This window comes from Anser cygnoides, chromosome 2 (assembly GCF_040182565.1).
Source record: "Anser cygnoides isolate HZ-2024a breed goose chromosome 2, Taihu_goose_T2T_genome, whole genome shotgun sequence".
Taxonomy (NCBI): domain Eukaryota; kingdom Metazoa; phylum Chordata; class Aves; order Anseriformes; family Anatidae; genus Anser; species Anser cygnoides.
Window position 1 is genome coordinate 67,406,275 of NC_089874.1, and position 24,463 is coordinate 67,430,737.

Below are 24,463 nucleotides of genomic sequence, written 5' to 3' on the forward strand. Positions count from 1 at the left end.
AGTCCTCTCCCAGAAAAAAAAAAAAATAAGTAAAAAAAAATCCCATTAATTTCAAAGGAACTTTCAACAGATAAGGTCATGTGTTTTGACCCTTACTACTTTCAACGTTTAAAATAATTGAATCTATTGTTGCAGCAAATAAGAGGCTAATAAAATACTTGTATTAGTATTTATTTTTAATAATGACTGATGTTCTATACAAGTAGGAAAGCTTGGATGCATTCCTGCACAACACTTAATAAGATTTTTTTTTCCCCAAGCATCATAGTTACCAGTGCACTAGAAGAAAATTAGCCTGTATTAGGAAGTTTCATGCTGGCTCTAATTATGCCATCTCATAAGCTTGTCCTTTGTAAAATTTATTGTAAAAAATAATTATATTTTCTCAGTGAGATCAGAGGTATTAGGCTGGAGCTCATGGAAAAATGTGTTGAAAAATGCTAGTTTTGTGGGTGAAAAATCTTTTGTATTACACATATTAGGTTCAACCAATGCTGCTGAATTGACAGAGAGCGATCTCACAGGATCCTGCTGGATTTCTGTTCCCCAGGGTTGCAGATGATGGAAACTGTGGGGTCCCCAGCTCTGGTATGGTCCAGAAGCACATATCTCCCTGTGCCTCCTGCGGGGTGCTCAGCAAATTTGACATCTGTGTAAATTTTGCTGCAGTTATTAGTAGGGGAGCTGACAAGAATAGCAATTTTGCAGAGCAGCTGCAGGATACTGTTGGCTTACTAGAAATTGATTTTTTTTTTTTAGCAAAAAAAAAAAAAGGAGAGGAGAGGAGGGGGAAGAAAAAAAAGTTTTGGATTCATCTAAGATCAAACTCTGTACCTCAATCAACAAACTGGATACCCTGCTTTTAATTTAGTTCTTCAGACACTGAAATCCCTCTTATCAGGAGGAGATATGCTGGCTTGTCTGGTAAAGCTTCCTTCTGCTCTGAGAAAAGGAAATACATGTTTTTACTCTGGTTTTAATCACTGTATACTTCCCAAATGTTTTGGTAACTGGGGAAAATCTACGTAACAGCTATTGCAGTGCCCAGAGCAGACCAGGCAGGCATGTTCAAGGCAGATTCAAACTAATTGGTCTAACCACAGCAGTATATAGCTCAACCCCAGCTCCTGGAACTAGATAAACCATACAAACAAATACTAGGGAGGCTTTTGCAGCCCATGGTATGTCCTGTACTGCTGTGATTATGCTACTAGCTGTAACCAACCAGCCCAGAACGTTGCAAAACGAGCTTCAAACTGTTTGTGACAAAAGCATCCACATATCCAATGCTCCTATGAGCAATGTGGTTTTCATGGAAATCCTGCTATGCCACACTACTGTTATGACTGATACAGAAAATGAAAGACAAGCCACTTGTTTTGCATATCATTTTAGTGACAATAACTTCACAGATGTCAAGTCAAAAATACAATCACCACTCAGAGTAATATAGCCATCTATTCCAGTCCATTATTTTTTGCCTGATGAATCAGGGAGCAGTTTAAACACCATACATAAAGAGCACCTTTAGGTCTGAATGAACTGCATACTCTTATTCCGCATTTAACTTCGCACATGAATTTGCACTTAACTACATGAGACTTCTTGCGTGATTATGGGCCATTTTCATGAGTACAGGCTTAGGGGTGTCAAAAACTACACTCCAGTCCTGCCAGAAAGCTTCTACTGTACATAAACAGGTCAGAGAGCAACTGTGTTGTAACCCAGGACTCTTCTGTCACTGCTTTGTTTCTAGCTCCGGTGAGAACAATAAGAAATCAGAAGAAAATTCATCTTTTCTCATGGACAATCCAGACTTGAGACTTGCAGAAACACATATACTAATTATTAGGCATCATGGAAGAGCAAAGAAAAGAACCCTTCTAAAAAAGTAACGGAACTTGAAACCAAACACACCAGGTACATAATTCCAACACATGAATCAGCACCTGGATTTGGGATTCTTGCTCAGACCAATTTGCAATATAAAAATACGTATTTGCAGTTTTCTATATATATAAAAATGTATTTTAAAAGTCTTAAACCAGGAGCATTAAATACAATGGCGGGAGAAGGGGTGCAGCAGGAGGACTCATTTGTTTTTCTCAGGAAACAAGTGACACATCTTTCTAGCCCAAGGGAAAAAATAATTTATGGTTATGCAAGTTACTCAACAGAATGTCAGCTCTTTTGCCATCTATTTTTCTTGCTCCCTTGTTAGCACTTACAGAGTTTGAGTGTAGCTATATCCTCCACTTGGCTTGTCTTTTCGCGCTACCACTTCTTTTACCCACAATTTGCTAAATCAATGTATGAGATTTCTTCTGGGTTACCCTCTAGCTATAATAGCAAAACCTGAAAATACAGCTTTGGCGAGCTACTGCTTTAATTGTACTGCATGCGAGGTAGCTGGTAACGAAGTTAAAAATTGCTTAGAATCTGAGAAATCTCTCCCAGCCAAGCTACAAACTTTAAAACATGTATAAATTGGGGCTGCATTAACAGTTTTCAACCTTGTTGAACAAAGAGTCCAAGATAAACAGACCAACCTGACTGAGAGTATTACCTGCAGAAGTGTGCTTAAATTTTTCGCTCTTCTTCTTCCTCCATTTCCATGGCTTAAAAAGCCTTCCAAGAGTGGCAAATTTGCTTCTTCTTCTGATCGGAGGTGTGTGAGTCCCAGGTACTAGAGAATCTGAACGCATTGCAGCCAGTCTTTCCACTTCCTCAGCTGTAGTTTCCACAAGAAAAAGAAAAAAAAAAGAAAAAAAAAAAAAAGGTGAAAAAGGTGTTTTAACAAATTATCAGAGAACCACACAGATGGTTAAATTTTTACATGGTTACAGAGAACAGTAAAAAAGGGGAAAAGATGTAATCTTTATTATTTTAACTTTTTTTTTTTCCCTTTCAGTGGAATCCATGCTGTGCTGTAAAAATCAGTATTAATATTCAGATTCAGTCTTCAGCAAATCATTCTGCATTGCTCTAGACAGCTGGCAGTCCATCCCCAGCCATTCCCATGGAAGTGTATGATAGAGACTTGGAAAGACATAGCTCCAAAGAAATTACGAAATACTGCTTAAGCGAAATATTGCAAGCTTGTCTTGCAATGGAAAGAGAAATTTGCATTAACTTATATTTATCAGTGGCAAGGACTGAATACCCTCTGGTAACATCACTGTGTTCACTAAATCTGCCTGAGTTCCAAAAGGGGCTGCATCAAGTATTTTCTAGTGACAGAAAGCATGTTAAAAATTCAGAAAGTTCCTCCTAGCCCCACTTCTCTGCCCACCCATTTTCCTCCTTTTAAAAGTCTTTAAACCTAGGGACTTGGAGAATTTTAATACAGTCCACAGTTACGGCTGAATTCCCTAGAGAGAGCGTTACAGGTTTTCACTGAACTTCTGTTGTTAATAACAAAAATTAATAAATTTCTGCAATCATTACGTTGTACTACATCATGGTAGTCTCAATACTTAAATAAACAAGCAAACCAACAAACAAATTAGAAGAATTTAAGTTACTCTTCCTCCTCCTGACAACAAGAGAAGTCTGGGGGTAGGTAGTCACAGAATCACAGAATGTGAGGGATTGGAAGGGACCTTGAGAGATCATCTAGTCCTGTCCCCCTGCCGGAACAGGAACACCTAGATCATGTCACACAGGAATGCGTCCAGATGGGTTTTGAATGTCTCTTGAGAAGGAGACTTCACAGCCCCCTGGGCAGCCTTTTCCACTTGCCACAATTACATTGCATGGTCTCCCCCTCAGGTTTCCAGAGAAAATGTATGCTAATGTGTTTTGGAATTAACATCCCTGTGATCAGAGAGAGGCACAGACAGAGGTAAGCTGGGACCACAAAGGAAAACACCAACAGTAGAAAGGTACCAGCAGCATGGAGAGAGGGTCAAAGGGTCCCTCCATGCCACAGCTGCCAGGGCTGCAAGAAGCTCTTCCAGCCCTGGGCTGAAACATGCAGCCTCTGACCCTAAGAAGAGCATCTGCGTAATTCAGTCATCTTGAAGGAGACTTCTTAAAAATTATATATATATATATATATATATATATATTTTCCCATCTACACAAAGGCATGAGAAAAGACCTGGGAAACTACAGACCTGTTAGTCCTTAACCTCAGTCCCTGGAAAAGTTATGGAGAAGATTGTCCTGAGGGTTATTGAAAGTCAGTTAAAGGATAAAGCTATTATCAGGCACAGTCAACATGGGCTCATCAAGGGAAAGTCTGGCCTTCATAATTTGAGCTCCTTCTAGGATGAGGTCACCTGCTTGGTGGATGAAAAGGTAGCGGTGGACGTAATCTTTCTGGATTTTAGCAAGGCCTTTAATACTGCCCCTCATGGCATCCTTCTGGACATATTGTCCAACTGTAAGACAAACAGGTTCATGCTGTGCTGGGTGATGATGGCTAAAAGGTAGAGCTCAGAGGGTCATTGTGAATGAGGCTACATCTGGCTGGTGGATGGTCACCTCCAGTGTCTCCCAAGGCTCAATTCTACAGCTAGTCCTCTTTAACATTTTTATTGATCTGGGTGTGGGAGTGGAATGCAACCTCAACAAGTCCACTGATGACACTAAACTGGGGGTGCTGTTGGCTGACTGGAGGGATAAGAGGCCTTGCAGAGGGATCTAGATAGATTAGAGCACTGGGAAATCATCATCAGCATGAAGTTCAATAAACGAAAATGCTAGGTGTTGCACCTGGGATGGAGAGGCTGAGGACACTTGGGTTGTCCAGTCTAGAGAAAAGGAGACTGAGAGGCCACCTCATGGCTCTCAGCAACTCCCTGAGGAGAGGAATTTGTAGGGAGCTGCTGGTCTCTGCTCCCTGGGTACTGATGACAGGATATGCAGGAAGAGCACAAAGGGGCTGTTTGTTAGAAAAAGACTCTTTATTGTAAGGGTGGTCAAACACTGGAACATGTTCCTGGATTGGTGGTTGATGCTCCATGACCGTCAGTGTTCAAGAGGCCTTTGAACAATGCCCTCATTGACATGCTTTAACTTTTGGTTAGCCCTGAAGTGGTCAGGGACTTGGACTAGATGGTTTTTGAAGGTCCCTTCCAACTGAACTGTTCCATTTTATTCTGTCATTTCCCAGGCTTGTGTTGTAATGCAACACTGCCAGAAAAACTGATCTGAGTGGTTTGCACAAAGGCAATCTGGATTCATAAAGATGGGACACAAATCTTCACTGCTCCCATTCTGAAGACAGCAACCTAGTGTTTTTATTACACCTGTAGTGTTTAAGGATTAACCTCAGCCATGAGCACATGGTTTGGGAATCTCAACAAGAGCAGAGCTGTGAAGGGATGAACACCCCTACTCCACACAGACTGAACCACCAGAGATTTTAGCTGGCAAATCCTTGAGCATCTCAATGGAAATTTTTCAGAGGCTTTAATTTTGCCAAATTTAGGTTGGTTTTCATGGGAACAACTACAGATATATCTCTAGCACATAGGAAATCCTATTACCAGAGCTCTAAACTAAAATATTATTTAAGCCTCTCATTTTTTTGCAAGAAGTTGCTTATTTTGTTCTTCTTGTGTTTTTAACGTTGGCAACACATTCCTTTTTCCTGTAAAATATCACTGCCAGATACAGCTGCCTGTAAGTTTCTGGTGAAAAGCTGTTAGCCAATGAGATACAGAGTCTCAAACTGTTTCACTGGAACTGGTTAAAAAAACCAACCAACCTCTGGGGCAATGGAGAGAAAGAAACGTTTCTGAGAACATTTTCTTTCAATTAAAAGCAGAGGGGAAAAAAAGGTAGCCTGGTCACAGCATTTCATTTTATTCCAGCTCTTCACATTGTCTGACTGCCCAGAGAAACACCCGCTTATATGGAGAATCCATTACAAGGTGCTGTCCTATAAAGGGCTGGGACATGCTGCATCAAAGCTGAAATTGCCTTGTTACGCTGAACGTGCCATGAGGATAAAAAGAAGAAATCAGATATTTCCTTGTGCTTACTGATTTCACTGGAACATGCAGCAGGGCTTTGAAGACCTGCACGGAATATATATAAATCACCTTACTCTATATGCAGATCCAAAGAGACCATGCCTTTTCCTACCTCCTCTGTTTTTAAGATGCCTCTAGTTAGAGCACACAAGACCATGCTGTGGGCCACTGCTGTGACTTGTTTGAGATGCTGCTAGAAGCAGTGGGCTGGTACTGTCTTTGCTGCCTTACTCGGGGGATAGAGGGTGTAGCAGTGGTCCGTTGAACAAACTGGGAATGACACACTACTGCTGCTGAATTAGGCTTTCTGCTACATAAAACCACAGTTGAAATATTATGAAATTCCTTTTGCTGCTCGCCCTTTTTCCCGTGCCCCTCACTGAGACACCATTTCTGCTACCAAGGTTCCCTACAGTTACTAAACCTCAGAGTTGCACAATTCTTTGAGAGCTGATCCTAATTGCTACTGCTGAGGAAATTCCCAGGTCAACTGACATCCCTTAAAAATCTTCTTTCATAAAGCACACCCTCTACGTTACACGCCAGTTGTGCTCTCACTGCCCCCAGGAAGCTTCTCCCATTGTGGGTAAACTAGCATGGATTCACCATCAGGCAACACTAACACTAGAGTCAAAAGGAATTTACCCAAAGGGGAGTTCATTAAAAGCCAAACACAGTGTTAAAACCATTTCCATATTCTGACTGCTCTTCCTTGCATTTTGGTATCTTGTCTCACATGGAGCTGTTCCAGGAGCTCTGCTGGGCTCTCCATCAGCCATGAAGAGATGATATGGCCCTTCTCCTTCATCCTCTCCAAAGACACATGGCTCTGAGCTAATACAAATAACAGTGTTTTTTTTTCCCCTTTCACTCTGATTTTTCAGAAGGATTACTTCCCCCCCCCCCCCCCCCCCCCCCATGAAAAATACCCTCAAGAGCTCTGCTAATTCAAAGCATAATAATCACTGGCTAGGAATGAACCACATTAGCATAAAGCCATGACATTTTTAATACAGTGAGAATAAAAACAGACCACGATGAGAAAAGTAAAAGCCAGATTTGTGCACTCTTGCTTTCTGCTGCATCTTTCCCTTATGTTGGCCAGTTTTTTCTGCCTTTTTGGCTCCTAATGACTATTGACTAGCTGTGGGCTGCGACACCCGCTGCTGACAGCAGGCTCTGTAGGCTGGTTTCACACCCTTGCTGTTCCCAAAAAAGGTGGTACTTGCATGAACATAAACCAACCTAGGCCTGAACTTTTTTTTGCCATCAGTAAGAAAAGCAGTCCCAGCCTGATCAGCTTGCTGACCTGGGAATGGGAACTGGTGTGTCCATTGGTGCCTGCAGTCACACTGCTGAGGTCTCATCTTTAGGCTGGTGCCATAAATGTGACATTTATGGGTTAACGTTGATGCTGATTCTCTGTGCTTTTAGGAGCTGCTTCTGCATGATCTGAGAGATCTTGCAGAGAAATGGAAGGACACTGGGACCTGCACTGACGGCAAAAGGGCAATGCGCTCCCCTCTCACTTTCTTCTGTCCCAGCTGTCAACCCGGAATGGCAACAGGGAAGCTAAATGTAAGAGCTTTTTTACAGGCTCTTTGGTTGTGAAACAGCTCTCTAGATTTTACTATAAACCTCAAGACATTTGAAGTATATACAGATTGGAGGGCTTAAGCAAGACTTGTGATTTTAATTTGAAAAAGCACCACAAACCAAAACTATTTTGCACCCAAGTGATTTAAAATATTTTTTTCAAACATGATTAAAATATACTAAAAAGACTTAAAAAAAAAAACAACAAAACAAAACACAAAGAGGTCTGAAAGCTAACTTCTTCCCTTTCCCCCCCTTTTTTTTTTCTTTTATTTTGCAGTTAATGCTGGGTTTGATTTTTTTGTTTGTTTTTGTTTGTTAAAGTCACTTCAAGTTTTGTGGGTTGTGATATAGTGCACAAATGTCAGACATGGTCAAAATCAACAAATCAAGGAAGAGTAATATGAAAAGCAATTCTTCAAAAGAACCGATGTAACAGCCCAGGAAAAAGAGGCCTGAGGAGCTTGGACATGTTCTGTATGCTCTTAGGAGTTTCCCACACCTTTTAGTGGAACTTTGATTTCCAGAAGGTCCTGTAAGAAACAATATGGGCATCACCTACTTTTTGGCTTTGAGAAGTGTAGAAGGCAGATCAAAGGCCCCCTTAAAGAAAACATATTGCAGTAGATTTTCTTGGAGAGCAACAACCAGTTTTGTCATTCCCACATGTGTTTGGGAATCACAGCCTCTATTAATGCCACCAATATATAACATGGCTCGGGCTTCATTTCACAAACAAACAAACAAAAAAAAAATCACCATTTCTACATTCAGGTACACAGCGATTTCACAGCTGAAGGCTGAAGCCCACCCATTTCATCCATGACCTTTAATACTACCTTCCTCACTGGTAGTCACACTTTGTTTTCTCTCAGACCATTTTTGAAGACTCTTTCTTCATATTCAGTCACATGATTAACAGCTTAACAAGCTGTTTACTTCACAAAGTTATCTTTTAAGCCTTCTTAGGAAACACCAATGTCTAAATTGTGCTTTCTGTTATATTTTTGCAAATTTGTAGTAACAGGCAGGAAATGATCTTGGCCCTAAAGTTGCAATGGGCTGAACATGCCATTTTATTTACAGACAATACGAGTATATAAAACAAACAAACAACAAAACAAAAAAAAAAAAACAAAACAATATAATATTCCTTATTCCCAATCAACTTCCAACTAGACCTTATTCTGCAGATTAATTCCCAACCAATTCCTGTTATGACATTTACTTTGAACTCTGCATCCCGAAAATCTCCCTCTTTAGATTGTACAGACCTTACTGTAAAAGCTCTGTTCAATGGACTATGTGGAAAGGCCATGTGTCTTTTTGAAACGACAGGAAACCTGAACGACTACTCTAATTGCAAAGCACTTATGTCTTCTCTTTACCTGAATGGGAACACTTTCAATTTAAAAAAAAATTGTTTTTCTTTCAGGAAAATGGTTCATTTTCTGCTCTTCTATTATCATCTGTACTGTTACTTCCCTTTAATTTCCCTTTGCACCTGGAATTAATTTTCAGCAGCCCTCCCGTTACTATGTGAATCACCCATTTAAACTTTCCCTAACTTTTCAAAGGTCTGTTTTTCCAATGAAAGACTAGGCATGGCATGCAGCCGTCTACATTCAGTCTTCCCAGACGGGGATGATTAGCTCTTCAGTTGACAACAGCTCCCACTGGAAATATGCATTTGCAATGCCACTGACTTGGTTGGCACAGTGGGTTTATGAGCCATGAAGAGACTGTCAGTAGCTTTTCCTTGCATGCTAAGTAGCACTCCCCATTTCTAAAGCCCTGCCAATTACTACTGCTCCCCAGGTGTGTATCACTCTACATTGGATGGGTAAACTGAATCATCTCTTACCACTTAGGTTTGCCCATTTCAGCACAGGTATTAGACCATGGTACGGCTCTGCTCTCTGCTTTGATCCGTCTGTCTCAGTGCATATATTTCTCTTGGTGGAACTGAAGCGCAATGAATAGCTTCAGAAGTCCAATCCCTTTAGGGCCCTGCTTTTGCCTTCCTCACACTTCGATATAAAAATCTTAATTATTCATGCTGATTGCAATCTGAAAGCCTTTTTTTTTTAGCCTCTGCAAACTATACTGTACTGCATGCATCACTATAAACAGATCTTTAATCATACAAAATCTCTCAGAACACCAAGCATTTTCTGTATTTTAACACTGTGCACAAGACTTCTACTTGCAACAACAGCGTTTTATCAGGTTGTCGTTAATAACTACATAATTGCTTCCTATAAACCCTGTAATTATAGAAAATAAGGATTGTTGGATTTCACTTATATCAGCTGTTTTGTCTTTGCCTTATTGCTCTCATTACTCACGGCTTTCTCCTTCCCTTAAGTGTTTATTACATGTAGATTTGGGGCTATGTTCAATAAACAGTGCTGCAGCTTCTAACTCTTGGGTGCCTGGACACAGAAACAGAATCCACAAACCTGTTTTGGACACCACACATAGGTGGAGACTCAGCTGCTCCAAAGAGGGAGAAAATTGTGATCACACCTCCATATTAAAAACTTCACTACTGAACAGATCTGGCCCTTTTTTTTTTTTTAAAGTAACTATTATGGAAACAGGTTCTTGGAAAGTCCCAGACCATCACGTGCAACTTGGAATGGAGCAGCCTCTAAGCGCAAACATGTCAGGAGCTGGATGAATGGGCACTCAATCCATGCAACTTCTGAGACTGAAAAGAAACTGCTGAGAAGATGGAATTATCAGCCTACTTAGCTGTGTCCTCTAGCACATAGCATTTAAAAAAATACAACTTTTTAAAGCTTCTTAGAAAGTACTTTGCAGAGTCTACAAGAAGGAGATGGAATCTCTCAACTCCAAAAAATTCAACGCTCTAACACTGAAAAAAAAAAAAGTTATAAGGCAAAACTGCTGCAGTGGTGTTGGTGAACATTACCTTACAAGTGGTCATCTCCCAATGGCAACACCAATAACTGATCCAACACATGCGGATAGGACTATACAACACAGCTCAGGGCTCCTGGCTGTATCTGTACAGATGCTCAGGTTGTTAAGTAACAGAGGCAGTCCTAACCATCTTTGAGTCATCCCCTAACTCCTCAAGTCTAGAGAAAAGTATCATTAATCATATCTTAAGTTCTTTTTGAAAGCCATGACTATGGAAGCCAGAGAAGCTGCCTTCCTCCAGGTGAGTCTTCAATCCACTCAACAACAACAAAATGTGCTGAAGCCCATATACCTTCAACTCCTAAATTTATCACAATGAAGAACTAGTTCACAACATTTTTTCTTTACTTTTGTTTCAATGAAGGCCTTGCAACTCGTTAAAGTGTCTTCTTGGAGAAGCTGGTAACGATCACATTTTCGTAGTGGGGTTTCTCTCTTATACAGTACTGAACTGCAAATTCTACTCAGCTGCAAAGTATAAAGGTAATCCAAGAAAAGGATGTGGTCGATGGAAGTGTACAGACTTGTGGCTCACATTTTGCTAGCTGCCATTTGGACTGAGACAGAACAGCACCTTGTTCTACAGGCCCCTCAATGGAAGCCAGTGGGAAGTTCTCCCTGAGTAAGTGTTCAGCCTTTCTACAGACTGCTAATGCTAAAGGCTGTCTATTTTAAAAAAGCCCATAAAAAACAACAACTACAACAACAACAACAACAAAAACAAACAATCAAACAAAACAACAACAAAACATATTTTAAATGCTTCTAATTTCTTAGGGGACTTTTTGATAAACTGATCAATTTATGATCTTTATCTTCTGAAGTTTTTGTAAGTAGGAATATCCAGTATTTTTACTTTATCTTACTAAAAATGTGCTCCTTAGAAGGCATATCTTTAAACTATTCAGAAACCTGAGAGGGACATGCCATCTTATTAAAAGTAATCGTATCCAGGAAACAGCTTTAGAAACATTAAACCTTCTAAAGATAATAGTACCATCTTACCACTATTACCATAAAGATAAAAAATGAAGCTTTTAATTACTTTAATTGGTCAGGAGAGAAGGAATTAGGTACCTAGTTTAAAGAGCTAGAAATTAAAAAAAATCCCTTGTAAACTCTATACTACTTCTCTTGGGAAAATGGAACATCTATTTTTGTTCTTTAAAGAAGTTGATTGGAAGTCAGCCAAGAGGAGAAGAGTAATTATACCAAATGGCACATTTATAATGAGCATAAATCTGAGTTTAAAAAAAAGAAAAATCAGTAACAGCCTAGAAAAAAAGTAGTGACTGGACTCTCTAAAGAGACAGCCTGTATCCATGTTCAAGAATTAAAAGTAAGAACTAATACTTCTCCTCTGAGTACCTAAAAGTAGCTACATATGGTCTTCTCTGATTGTCATTACAGTGGGAATTCTTTTATCAATTCAAGTGATGGTTAGTTCAGACCCCTGGCTGAGGTGAAATTTCTGTTTAGGCCCTCATGGTAGAGGCTTGAGTTTCAGAGCTGAATACTCCAGAGGAGAAAAAATGCCCACAGCTCCTTTAAAGTCATGAATAAAGCATGCTGGGTTGCTGGCTAAAATACACAGAGTATTTCTGTGTGGATCTCATAGCTATGATTTCACTTTTTTTGCCCTCCTTTTTTAACATTAAATGTCTTAGAGCTCTGCAGGATATTGCTTTTGCCCTGCAGACTCAGAGGAAAGCCTCTGGGCTTAATTTATTCTGCCTGCAGTGGTCCATACACAAGTATATATTTACCCTGTCTTTAAAAATGACGGAGCTGATCAGGTAATCAAATTGCTATATCCACCTAAGAAACACGACAGTCGAGGAAAGGATCTATGCACGTAACTTCACGTTCATGAATAATTCCAAGTCCAGCAACCAGAAATAGCTCAGAAAAATGAGAAAGAGTTTAAATCAAAGCTAAGGGGAAAAGTACTATGGAGAGCCAAGAAAACATCATCACTGAAAAACATACTGAAATAGTTCCATCAGTTTTATGCACTGAAATAGTGTTAGCAGAGAGAAACACATGAAATCATGACCTCACTAGAATGAAACCTCACTAGAATGAAATGCAAAGGCCACAAGGAGCAGGATTACCTTACCAAATCTGTCTAGTGACTGAATGACCATCCTGGGAATTGGGGACAAAAGTGCTCAGATCTATGAACGTTTTGCAAACGAAGCAAAAATATGGCCCTCTGCTCAAGATGAGCACATTAATGAGATGAGCTGGAGTAGTGAAAAAAGATGAACTAAATTATTTATTGACCCTCTCAGGTAGGGTTACGACATGCTGGTTGCACACTAAAACCTGCCTCCTTACTGATATCAGAGGACTATATTGGCCGAAGTTGTAAAAGGGACCTTTCCAGCATGCTATATTTCACCTACAGAAAAAAACAAATTGGTGGAGAAGGCATTACAGTATGGTTGTAACGAGTGCTTTCCTTTGTATTGATAGGACTGTCCCTTCTCTGTGGTGTTTGAGAGAGAAACCAGCAGCTTGTTGCAAGCCACGAAAGCAAGCAGAGCACCCCAGCAGCATGTTAAGGTGTGCCTATGAAGAGCCACTTGACCATGAAACTGGAAGCTAAGTTCATTTTGCAATGTTGCGAATGAAACTGTGACAGGCATGAGAATTCATTTTAATACAGAAATAGGATAAAACCCAACCAAAACCTGACATTCCTTACAATAAAATAGCGTTATCTTTTTTTCACCTCTTCACTGCTGGCACTGTACAAAGCAACAAAACTATGAAATCTGACTTCCCTAAATGTTGCAGGTTCCTCTCAAAGTTATCAAGATTCTGACACCAAGCAAATATTTAACAAAAAAAAAATAACCTTTTCACAGCATTTCTGGCAATTTAAATTGCCTCTGTCCATATAACTGTATGGAGAACAGTGTTCTCAATTTTAAATACAAATCTATTTTGGACAAAGGATCTGTATAACTTTCAACAAGTATCACAGATTCCTTTCTATCAAGTCAAATGTCAAGTCATGGAGAAAGCTCACCAAATGTGCACATACACTATTCCACCTAAACTAGAGTCTTTGCCACACATACCTGATTTTCACAGAATCACAGAATCACAGAATCGTCTAGGTTGGAAGAGATCTCCAAGATCATCTAGTCCAACCTCTGCCGTAACACTAACAAGTCCTCCACTAAACCATATCACTAAGGGCTACATCTAAACGTCTTTTAAAGACCTCCAGGGATGGCGACTCAAACACCTCCCTGGGCAGCCCATTCCAATGCCTAACAACCCTTTCAGTAAAGAAGTTCTTCCTAATATCCAACCTAAACCTCCCCTGGCACAACTTTAGCCCATTCCCCCTCGTCCTGTCACTAGGCACGTGGGAGAATAGACCAACCTCTACAGCCTCCTTTAAGGTACCTCTAGAGAGCGATGAGGTCTCCCCTGAGCCTCCTCTTCTCCAGGCTAAACAACCCCAGCTCCCTCAGCCGCTCCTCATAAGACTTGTTCTCCAGACCCCTCACCAGCTTCGTTGCCCTTCTCTGGACTCTCTCGAGCACCTCCATGTCCTTCTCGTAGCGAGGGGCCCAAAACTGAACACAGTACTCAAGGTGCGGCCTCACCAGAGCCGAGTACAGGGGGACAATCACCTCCTTAGACCTGCTGGCCACACTGCTTCTTATGCAGGCCAGGATGCTGTTGGCCTTCTTGGCCACCTGAGCACACTGCTGGCTCATATTCAGCCGACTATCAACCAGTACTCCCAGGTCCTTCTCCGCCAGGCAGCTTTCCAGCCACTCATCTCCCAGCCTGTAGCGCTGCTTGGGGTTGTTACGCCCCAGGTGCAGGACCCGGCACTTGGCCTTGTTGAACTTCATGCAGTTGACCTCAGCCCATCGGTCCAGCCTATCCAGATCCTCCTGCAGAGCCTTCCTACCCTCGAGCAGATCGACACACGCACCTAACTTGGTGTCGTCTGCAAACTTACTGAGGGAGCACTCCATCCCCTCATCCAGGTCATCGATAAAGATATTAAAGAGGACCGGCCCCAGCACTGAGCCCTGGGGGACTCCACTAGTGACCGGCCTCCAACTGGATTTGACTCCATTCACCATGACTCTTTGGGCTCGGCCATCCAGCCAGTTTTTAACCCAACAAAGCGTACGCCAGTCCAAGCCATGAGCAGCCAGTTTTTTGAGGAGAATGTTGTGGGAAACGGTGTCAAAAGCCTTACTGAAATCAAGGTAGACCACATCCACAGCCTTTCCCTCATCTACCAAGCGCGTCACTTGGTCATAGAAGGAGATCAGGTTCGTCAAGCAGGACCTACCTTTCATAAACCCATGCTGACTGGGCCTGATCGCCTGGTTGCCCTGCAAGTGCCGCATGATGACACTCAAGATAATCTGCTCCATGAGCTTCCCTGGCACTGAGGTCAAACTAACAGGCCTATAGTTCCCCGAAAATTTTCGAAAACCTATTTGCTTAAAGAGCATTTTTCACAAGTAAGTGACTGGCCTGAGCCATGGCATCTAGATGAGTATCTCAAGCTTTTTGCTCAGAATGACAATTTTTGCTCAGAATGACAATTTTTCCAAGCATTTTGTACAAGGGAGGAAACAAACTAATAAAACAGATATGCTTATGGGTACCTACAGATAAACATATACAAATGGAGACTGGTATACAACAAATGCAATAATATTACAAAAATCTGAAATACATTAACAGTCAAGCAAATAAAGAACAACATATTCTTTGTCTACCAAACACAGGCAATAGCTGTATTAGTTTGAAGAGGCTGATTTCTAAAATTACCACTCATCTTCATATAGATCTGTAAAAGTTTGTTTTTTTTTTTTTAATATATATTTATTGCAGAGTGCCCAATGTCCAAAGGAGACTGAGGCAGAAAACACTAACAATAGAAAACAAATCCAAAGAAAAGTATTGCTAAAAAGTGTCTTATGAGCTCCTAAGCAATGGCAGGAAATATATTATTGAACTGATAGTTGTCTTGCAGTTGACTGAACTGGCTGCTCTGGCAACTTGAGATGAACAGGAGAGAGAAGGATCAGTCCATCGGAACTACAAGATCTCTGCGTTTTCTATTAGGTTGATGGGTTTCCACACACAGCACAAGGAAAATGGTGTTTGTGTGATGATAGAAGTGCACTGAAAGCCAGTCTCACACTAGTAACTTGAGTACTTTCCTAGAATCAAACAATGCAGACACCATGCTGTCTGTATTTTATTGAGACACACAAGAAAGAAAAAAAGAAATACCTCCTGAATCTAACCATGTTTATACTTGCTTGCCACTTGGGGAGGGAATTTGAGGTAGGGAAGCTGCATAAACCAAACTTCGTTGAGTCCTTCCCTGCTTTCCCATTTAGGTATCGTGCCTAATTCTCTCCAACCACTGCTAGAGGAGTTGAAGATTGGCAGCCACACAGACTAGACAGTCAGAAATTGTTCTTCTCAATTCAGATGCTGGAGCAGGCAGTAAATCCAATCTTAAGCGCCACAGCAGACTGCTGGAAGACAACCCCTTACCCTTATGGCTATAAACCAGCAGACAATTACCTTGGGGCTGTAAATATTAATGAAAGCTTTAGTCATTTTGCTCTTCTATTTCTCAGTTGGGTACAATTCAGATTTAGTTCCACAGAAGTCTCTGCACCTGTTTTTTCCTTCTGGCCAAAACCAAATTTCAAAGCTACTTAAATAAAACTTCTGTGCTAGTGTAAGGAAAGCATCCTGCCTTGCTGATGCACAGGAGGAGGAGAAGGAACAGGTCTTTCAATGAGCCTCTGGTTCGAATTGTTTCTACTGGCCATCCATCTACATCTGTGCACTAGCACTGCTGACTGTTCTGGCTGTGCATCTCAATCTCTGCCAGGGTTTACATTTTAAGCAGACTGGAAAGTAAAATGAGAAAGGTGCAATGCTGTAAAGCTCAGTAGTAGCATGATACATGCTCTTTGTATCAGTTCAATTTCAGGTGATGCAGAAGAAAGAGCATTTCTGCTAATTTTCATTTATTTATTTGCTTTACCAATAACAAGGTTGAAAAAGTCTTAGTGCTTAAAAAATAACAACAAAAACAAAACAAAACAAATGTTGATGTTGCACCCATGTTGCATCAGATAGCATCTGAATATTGGAAATGTGAAAGCAGCTGCACAATGGATGTGTAAAGGGACATAAAGCCAGCGCCATAGTCCTTATGACATGGACTGCTGACAGTAGGGACCACAGATATAGTCCATGTGGATGTGAATGTATGGATCACTAATACTTCTGAGATGCTTTCTAATACATGGACTATGGATGCAGTAGACCACAGTGGCATTTCCAGGCCTGACTCATTTGTCAGGATATAGTTAATGACTAGTCTAATTATTTATTCCAACATCTCCAATGCATTCAAGACAACTTACCATCACTTCCCTCTGATTCTAGAATCTGTGTTAGAAAGATAATTAGCATTCAGGACAGTGGCATTTGTGCTGCAACTGTACATCCCTCAGCCCACTGCTGAAAATAAAGAATGTTATTATCAACTATTTCTAACAAAACTTGGACATGCCTTTCTTGAAATGACCTGATTTTCTCAGTGTTACCATCACTACATTGCAATGCTTCCAGACCTTTAAAAGAAAAGGGTTTAAAATACCATTACTATCCAGTTTTCAAACACATAATCAACTTCCCTTAGGAGGCAAGGTGAAATAAAAAGCATCCTCTACTACCAAAATTTCTCAAGATAAATTAAATAATTGGATCCATTTATCCATTTTAATTTTATTCCCTACTCTCATACTGCAAAAAGCCATTAGACTAATGGCCTGAAAACTGTCAGACAAAAGATGACAGAGGGCAAGATCCTTCTCTTAGTAGTGATAGGGGAGGGTGTCTGCTGAACAGTAGCATTAAACCTGTCATCCTGGTCGTGGCTGGGAGAAAGGCTAAGGAATATCTGGCATACATATTACATTCCTTACAGAATGTTTAAAGCAACAGGTAACATGGGCCCTACCTGCAGAAAAGGAGGTACATCTTAAATTGCAACCTTTGGGCTACAGAGAGCCAGTAAACAGCTTTGATCGAACACCTCTCCTAGTTATGCTCAAAGAAATGGGTAAGACAGCAAATCTCAGTTATACAAACCAAGGTCTTGGAGCCTATGTGTCTCTTACTCCTGACGAGCACGCTACAAAACACATACATGGGGATACCTACCCTCCTTGCTTCTTTGGACATATTTGACACCATGTTACTTTTTTTTGGAAAAAAAATAATCTTGAGAAATATTTGGATTTTACTCCTGAGTCATATTTTAAAATCTTAAAAATTTCTGCTATCTATACAAAGAAAATCTCCAGAGACTGTCAGTCAGGCCTGGTCTTCTCTTATTAGTAGGTTTTCACACTTGGGATCAGGAGGTTTTTCTCCAGGAGGGACAGTGCTTGTCCATGGGCTGTCTCTCAACAGCACATCTTCAGGATGGCTGATGGGCACTATGACTACGGGGTTATTTTTAGAAAGGGTGGCCTGAACAAAAATGATCCAGAATGATACATCTAGTGGTTCCAAAGAAGCTACTGCAGGTGACTTCAAAATTACTGATTTTATCTTTGATTTAAATTATACTGTGTTCATTGTTTTTCAGAGCAACAGAAATAATTCATCTTCTTTTAAATTTAAAAGTTTCAGCCAAAGGCAGAGGCTTTGCTCTTCTCGATTAAGCTGGACCCAATGCCAGGAAAGTCAGGGAGACAAAACAGTGACAAGATCAGACATTACCTTGTCTCTCCCTGCCGAATCTTTCCTGAGACAAGGAGATTAGAACCAACAGAGCAGTGGAGATTCATGTCACTTCACAAGAGCCAAAACAACAGTAAGAGGACAATTTTTCAACTCAAAGAGATGTCAAGAACATCATTATCTTTCCTGAAGCGTGCAAATCAAAGTCACAAAGGAAAGGTGGGGCCTCCAAGTACGTCCCAACCTCAACTCTTTGCAGCTTTGCTTCATCCATCTAGATAATGGAAATGGTCACAGCACCCTCCAGTTTCTAAGAAAGTGACTGCAACATCCACCCATGGCTGTACTCACCCACCATACACTCTGATACTGCCTTTCAATTGTTCCAGTGCCTGGATTCTGGGTGATCCCACTTGGGATGATGCGTGAGAGACATGGCTGTTACGTTGATTGAGCTCACAACCACATCCAATTACTCTCCAATACCCCAGCAGACTGTTAGCAAGGTGGCACCACACACACGTATGCCATGCTCCTGAAATTACTTTGGCCAATTGGCAGTGACACCAAAAGGAAGCTAGATGTTATGCTGTCTGATTACAAAAAAGGCAATCTTAGGAGATACAAAGGAGTAACTGTACATTTACTACAAGCCACTGAAACAAATCTAGAAATAAATACTTGTAATACAAAAATTACTGTGGAGAGCCCACCTCTTTTCTGAGCAATGAATGATAATGTTATATATACACAACCGTATACTCAAAAGGATAGGTTTTGTTCATCAATCAGGGAGCCTTTAAGGGAACTCTAATGCTATTCATGATGTGATATTAACTGTTTCTAAACAGAGACAGAAGGTATTATATTAGCACAAACTGAGGTAAAGTAGCACTGATTGCAAACTAAAAAAGAAAAAGTGAAACTAAAAGAGAAGAAAGGAAATACTCTCATGTGGCAGAATACTGACTTGGATTACCTCTTCTGATCTCTTCCCCACGTAAGCAACAGTTCTGTTGCTGAGCTCTCACTGGAAGTGATGTTATTAATGAGCGAATTCCTATCATTGATTTAAAATGAAGCTCATTTTCTTCTACAGAATGCAAAGTTTTAAGAAAGAAACAGGCCAACTACACCTTAAAAAATAAATAAAAACATTGCTATGCAAATAGGGAAGCACTCAGAAAAGACAGAGCACAGAACAGTAAACTAACTGCACACCCAGGCAAGTATCAGAGCATAAACTAGAACATCGGGGTGATGCAAGAAGAAGCAGAATGCCAAGTTTGTTCAGGAAGGTCGGTATCATATGGTCTGAAACACTCTGGTAATAGCAAAGTGAGCAGAGAATCTGCTTGTCCATCACCTGTGCCATCACCTGCATCTTGCCCCTTTTCCACACTGCCTCCCTTTACACGTGGAAAACTTGTGGCCTTTCACAGTTTATCACACAGTTTTGTATTGTATTTCTGACATAGCTAACTTGATACAGAAGGATCAAAACTAGGCCTGCTACTCAAAATGACAACAAATACTTACAGAAGAGCATTACTGTTAAATATAGGAAATGCTGTATTGCTTTCATCATGCTTGCTGGCATTTTATTTGCTTTTCTGGACTGTCCATGAACAACTGATTTTTTTGTTGCATGTTCAGCATTGTCCTGATGTTTGTATTTATGAGGTGTATGTTGTATATATCCTAATACTTTAAATTGGGTTCTCAGAATAGAAAGCAGGGTGATAAGATGCTATTAAAAGATGGCAACTGAGTTACAGCATAGAAAAGGAGAGAAATCAGAGAGAAGAGATGGGCCTGAAACAAGCCAGCCGCCTGCTCTCTAAAGACAAGAATTGCTGTGTCCTCCTATCACTGTCTACATGTCAACACCGTGTAATAAAAATGAGTGGGCCCCGAGCCATTGTGAGCAATTCCAACTTTTTTTGTTGTTGTTCCTAAAGCTTCTCAAATCAATGACAGACAGAATTCCCAGAAGAGGCTGTTAATATTTCTCCCATAGGGACCTGGGAATTATCACTGGTAAACAAAGGACTTAGACACGCGCTTGTGTATGATTGATGTCATGTTGCATACACCTTTTTCCCCCATACTATCTCATTTACCCAAGTGAACTACCTGCAATGCTACATATACTCTCCCTACCGTTTCAGTCAATACTGTAAATTATATTGCAGTTTGGGCCAAGACATCTTCCCAAGCTCTGTGAAACAATCCCAGAGCTCTGCTGGGTGACAGCCTGTGGCAACGCTGCCAGCAAACTCCCCTTTGCCAGCCACAGCAAGGACTTGCCTGGAATTGTACACAATGGGTTTACTCTGGGACCAGAAGTTTTTGGCATAGGCAGTTTAACAGGATACGGATTAGTCACTACAGACACACACCAGCAGCTCATGGACTTGCCCTCAGGCTTGGTGTTATTTCTGTAGGTATGGCCATAAGAGGGGTACAAAGCTTGTGCTCACTGCAAGCTTTCTAAAGTATAGGACCTCCTGATCAGGAGTAAAGACCACGCCGTTTTTCCTACAAAGGAACATTTATCTCCCCCCACAAAATGCTGAGGGCACTCATCTTTTAGAGCAGAAAATGATGCTGGTGGGGGCAAGGTGCACTACTGGGGCGAGGCATACTTCTGCTCGACTGCAACCACTTCCTCTGACACTGCACCATACCCACCTCAAATCAGACACTACAGAGCTCAACTGACAAGAATAACCCAATTTTATGATCTGTGCTGTCAAGGAGACATATTCCACCCTGCAATGTAAGCCCATGCCTCCCCCCACCCTTTCTTTAAGATAACTATACCTCAGAGACTAAAGATACACACTGCATAATTATATTGGCTTTTGAAACCTCAAGCATGTTTTTCAGGTCTCCACATTTCACAGCAGGACCAGGTATGCTGGTTTTATCTTCTACTTTTACATTCTGTGAGGTCTATTTTTTTTCTTCTTCAAAATATTTTAGGATTTTAAACAGGTACAATTGTAAATGATTGCAATGCCTCATAGCCATGTACAGCACTCACCCTAGAGATTGCAATGGAAGAGCAGCTACTGTTTGAAATAATGTGAGAATTAGTGGAGGAAAACTTATTTTTATACACAACTCTTGCAGGGCTTATAGCTTGTCTAGAAGATAACCATTTCATTTAATAATTACTTTTGTGGGAAGGAAAATAATCACCTTGGAGACAATCTCTGAAGTAATGATAAAATAAATGTTCTAAAATTTTCTGGTTGAAAAAAAAAAGCAGAAAGTCTTGAGGTCCAGGTGAGAATAACACACGTACACTTTCAATTTTGAACTTGTATGTATCTAGAAGCTCTAGAAAAGGGATGACACCACAAAAACAAGTGTTGGAATTCCTACAGCAATGGTATCTCAGTCCACACTGATTTTCATACATGTATAACATAATCGTATCCACTTAAATAGCAAAAACCTGAATTATGGAAACATATGATAAGCAGACTGGGTAGGAGCTCTGAAGGAGACTTTTTGGGGTATACTTAATATTATTTATATTTCCACTGCACTTGCATGTAGGGGCCCCAAAATCCTGGAGCCCCACAGTACTTGGCACTAAGCATAGAAACAGCAAGTGAGACACCTATTTCTTTTTTCCCCAGAAGATCTCATAGTCTATTTACAGACCAGCAGGCATGTGAAAGGAAATGCAATTATCTCAGTTTTACAGATATGGAACTGAGGTACAAAACAACACCTGGACAGGCATGTCTGAAGCCTCCCAGAGATCCTCTGCAGAGGTGGGAATAGAGCTCAGAAACCCTCAACTGAAAATCCCAGTCTTTCACAGTAATAAAAAACACTTTTCTCTGTGCAGTCCCTCTCTTTCAATACAGAGATTAACTGTTTGCCACTTAAGTTTTCCTGTCAGATTGTTTGCATAAATATCAATGGTAACCTACGTCACTTGCTCAGGTAATTTCTGGGTACCTTTGAACCTCTACAGTTTTTTCTTGCCACAGTAAAGTGAAGATGTATCTAAACTGTGGTTCAGATCCAGGCTCAGGCTTCTGCAAGAGACTGAGATTAGGATTCAGCGTGTGAACACTTTAAATAAAGCCCAGCCAATCTCTTCTTCCTATATTTGTCTCTGTAACCACTGCACCTTCGCTCATCAACCTTATCTCCTACTATGACCCAGCACTACCACAACCCTCCCAGAGACCCCTGAAATCAGAATACATTTAGAAGTGCTGTGTACATACCACAAGATGTTTAGCATCGCACAGTCCCAGTGCACCTGGATCTCTTCTAGTTCAAGCTCCCTCTTTACACATTTATCAGTCACTTTCCAACATTTAAGTTCAGAAAGTATTTTCATTCCCCTTCATCCTTCTGGCACTTTGTATTGGGTTTACGTGGCATGGTTTTGGTAGTGGGAGGCTGCAGGGGTGGCCTCTGTGAGAAGAGTCCATCAGCTGCCCCACGTTAGGTAAGGGCCAGTTTCAGCTGGTTCTAAAAGGATCTGCCACTGCAGAGAGCTGAGCCAATAAGTTGTTTGCACCTCTGTGAGGGCAGATTTAAGAAAGGGGGAAAAAAAACTGCTGCACAACAGCAGCTGGGAAAGTGAGGAGTAAGAACCAGCCCTGCAGCCCCCAAGGTCAGTGCAGAAGCAGGGCAGGAGGTGCTGCAATCACGCAGTAAATGTTCCCCTGCAACCTGTGGAGTGGCCCCTGGTGGAGCAGGCTGTCCCCCTGCAGTCCATGGGTCCCACATGGAGCAGATAGATCTCCATGCTACAGCCTGTGGAGGAGCCCCTGGTGGATGAGGCCTGGAGGAGGCTGCGGCCCATGGAGAGCCCCCACAGGAGCAGGCCCCGGGCCGGAGCTGCAGCCTGTGGAGAGGAGCCCATGCAGGAGCAGGGGGCCTGGGGGGAGCTGCCACCCATGGGGGACTTGTGCTGGAGCAGTTTGCTCCTGATGGATGGACCCTGTGGTACGGAGCCATGTGGGAGCAGTTCCTGAAGAGCTGCTGCCTGTGGGAAGCCCACGCAGGATCAGTTTGGGAAGGACGGCATCCCATGGGAGGGACCCCACGTGGAGCAGGGGCAGAGAGTGACCGTGAGGGAGTGGTGGAGACTAAGTGTCAGGGACTGACCACAGCCTCCATTCCCTGTTCCCCTGTGCCGTTTGGGGGGAGGAGGTGGCAGAGGGTAGATGGGAGGGGAAGGTGTTTTTAGTTTCTTTCCTTTGTTTCTCACTTCTCTAGCTTGTTAGTAATAGGTAATAAATTTCTTTAATCTTCCTACGCTCAGTCTGTTTTGCCTGTCATAATAACTGTTGAGTGATCTCCCTGTTCTATCTCAACCCTTAAGCCCTTTTATTGTATTTTCTCTCCCTCCCTCCTTGAGGAGGGGAAGTGAGAGAGCAGTTGCGGTGCAGCTCGGCTGCCCAGCTGAGTAGAACCACCATACACTTTCAAAATACCTCCACTTGTGTCATCTCCCCACTTCTCGCCTGTCTTGTCTTGGAACTTTTGTAACTCTTCATCCTCTTTCTTCCAATGTTTCCCTGCAACCACTCCTCCGACAGCATTCAGGGCTCAGTCCAGATTGCTCTTCTGTTCCTTGGGATGATTCTTACCTTTCTACACTTGACCTCTCCCTTTCTGTTCAGTCTACCATGTCTGACTGCCTCTTTACATCCTGCCCTGGATATCCTAGGGTCACTCACACTTCACAGAATGAAGCCAAGCACCTCACTTTCCCCCTCACATACAGCTTCACTCCTCCATTCCCAACCATTTCTGCTCATTCAAATTCTCAGTATTGGTGGTTTATAAACACCTCTCTGTTTTCTATTTTCCATCTGATTTAGCATTAAATGCATCCACGAGTTTCAGTCTGATGGCTAAAAATATCTCCCACTTCCATCTGCATTCCTGTAACCTCCTGCTCATCTCTGAGCTTCTTCCTCCTTCTCAATTTTCACCTCATCAGAATGCTGCATCCACATCTACTCCCTTTATCCTTACTTCAGGGAGTCCATCCACACATCCAAATTCCTTCAGCAACTTCTCTCCAAATTAAACGACTTCTCTTTAAAGATATCATAGTACTCAACTCCTGCCTCCAGCATTTCCTTAGGTTTCACTGCTATTTCTTCTGCTCT

The 24,463-nt window shown here is 41.5% G+C and overlaps 1 protein-coding gene across 13 annotated transcripts in view; it reads right to left on the reverse strand.

Annotated features, from left to right (window-relative positions):
* Positions 1-24,463, reverse strand: part of PHACTR1 (phosphatase and actin regulator 1) — a 409,041-nt gene that overhangs the window by 131,456 nt on the left and 253,122 nt on the right. For all 13 annotated transcript variants that reach the window (XM_066992303.1, XM_066992302.1, XM_048075528.2 and 10 more), the window contains one exon: positions 2,567-2,731. In XM_066992303.1, the coding sequence (XP_066848404.1) occupies positions 2,567-2,731 (165 nt within the window). The remainder of the gene's footprint in view (positions 1-2,566; positions 2,732-24,463) is intronic.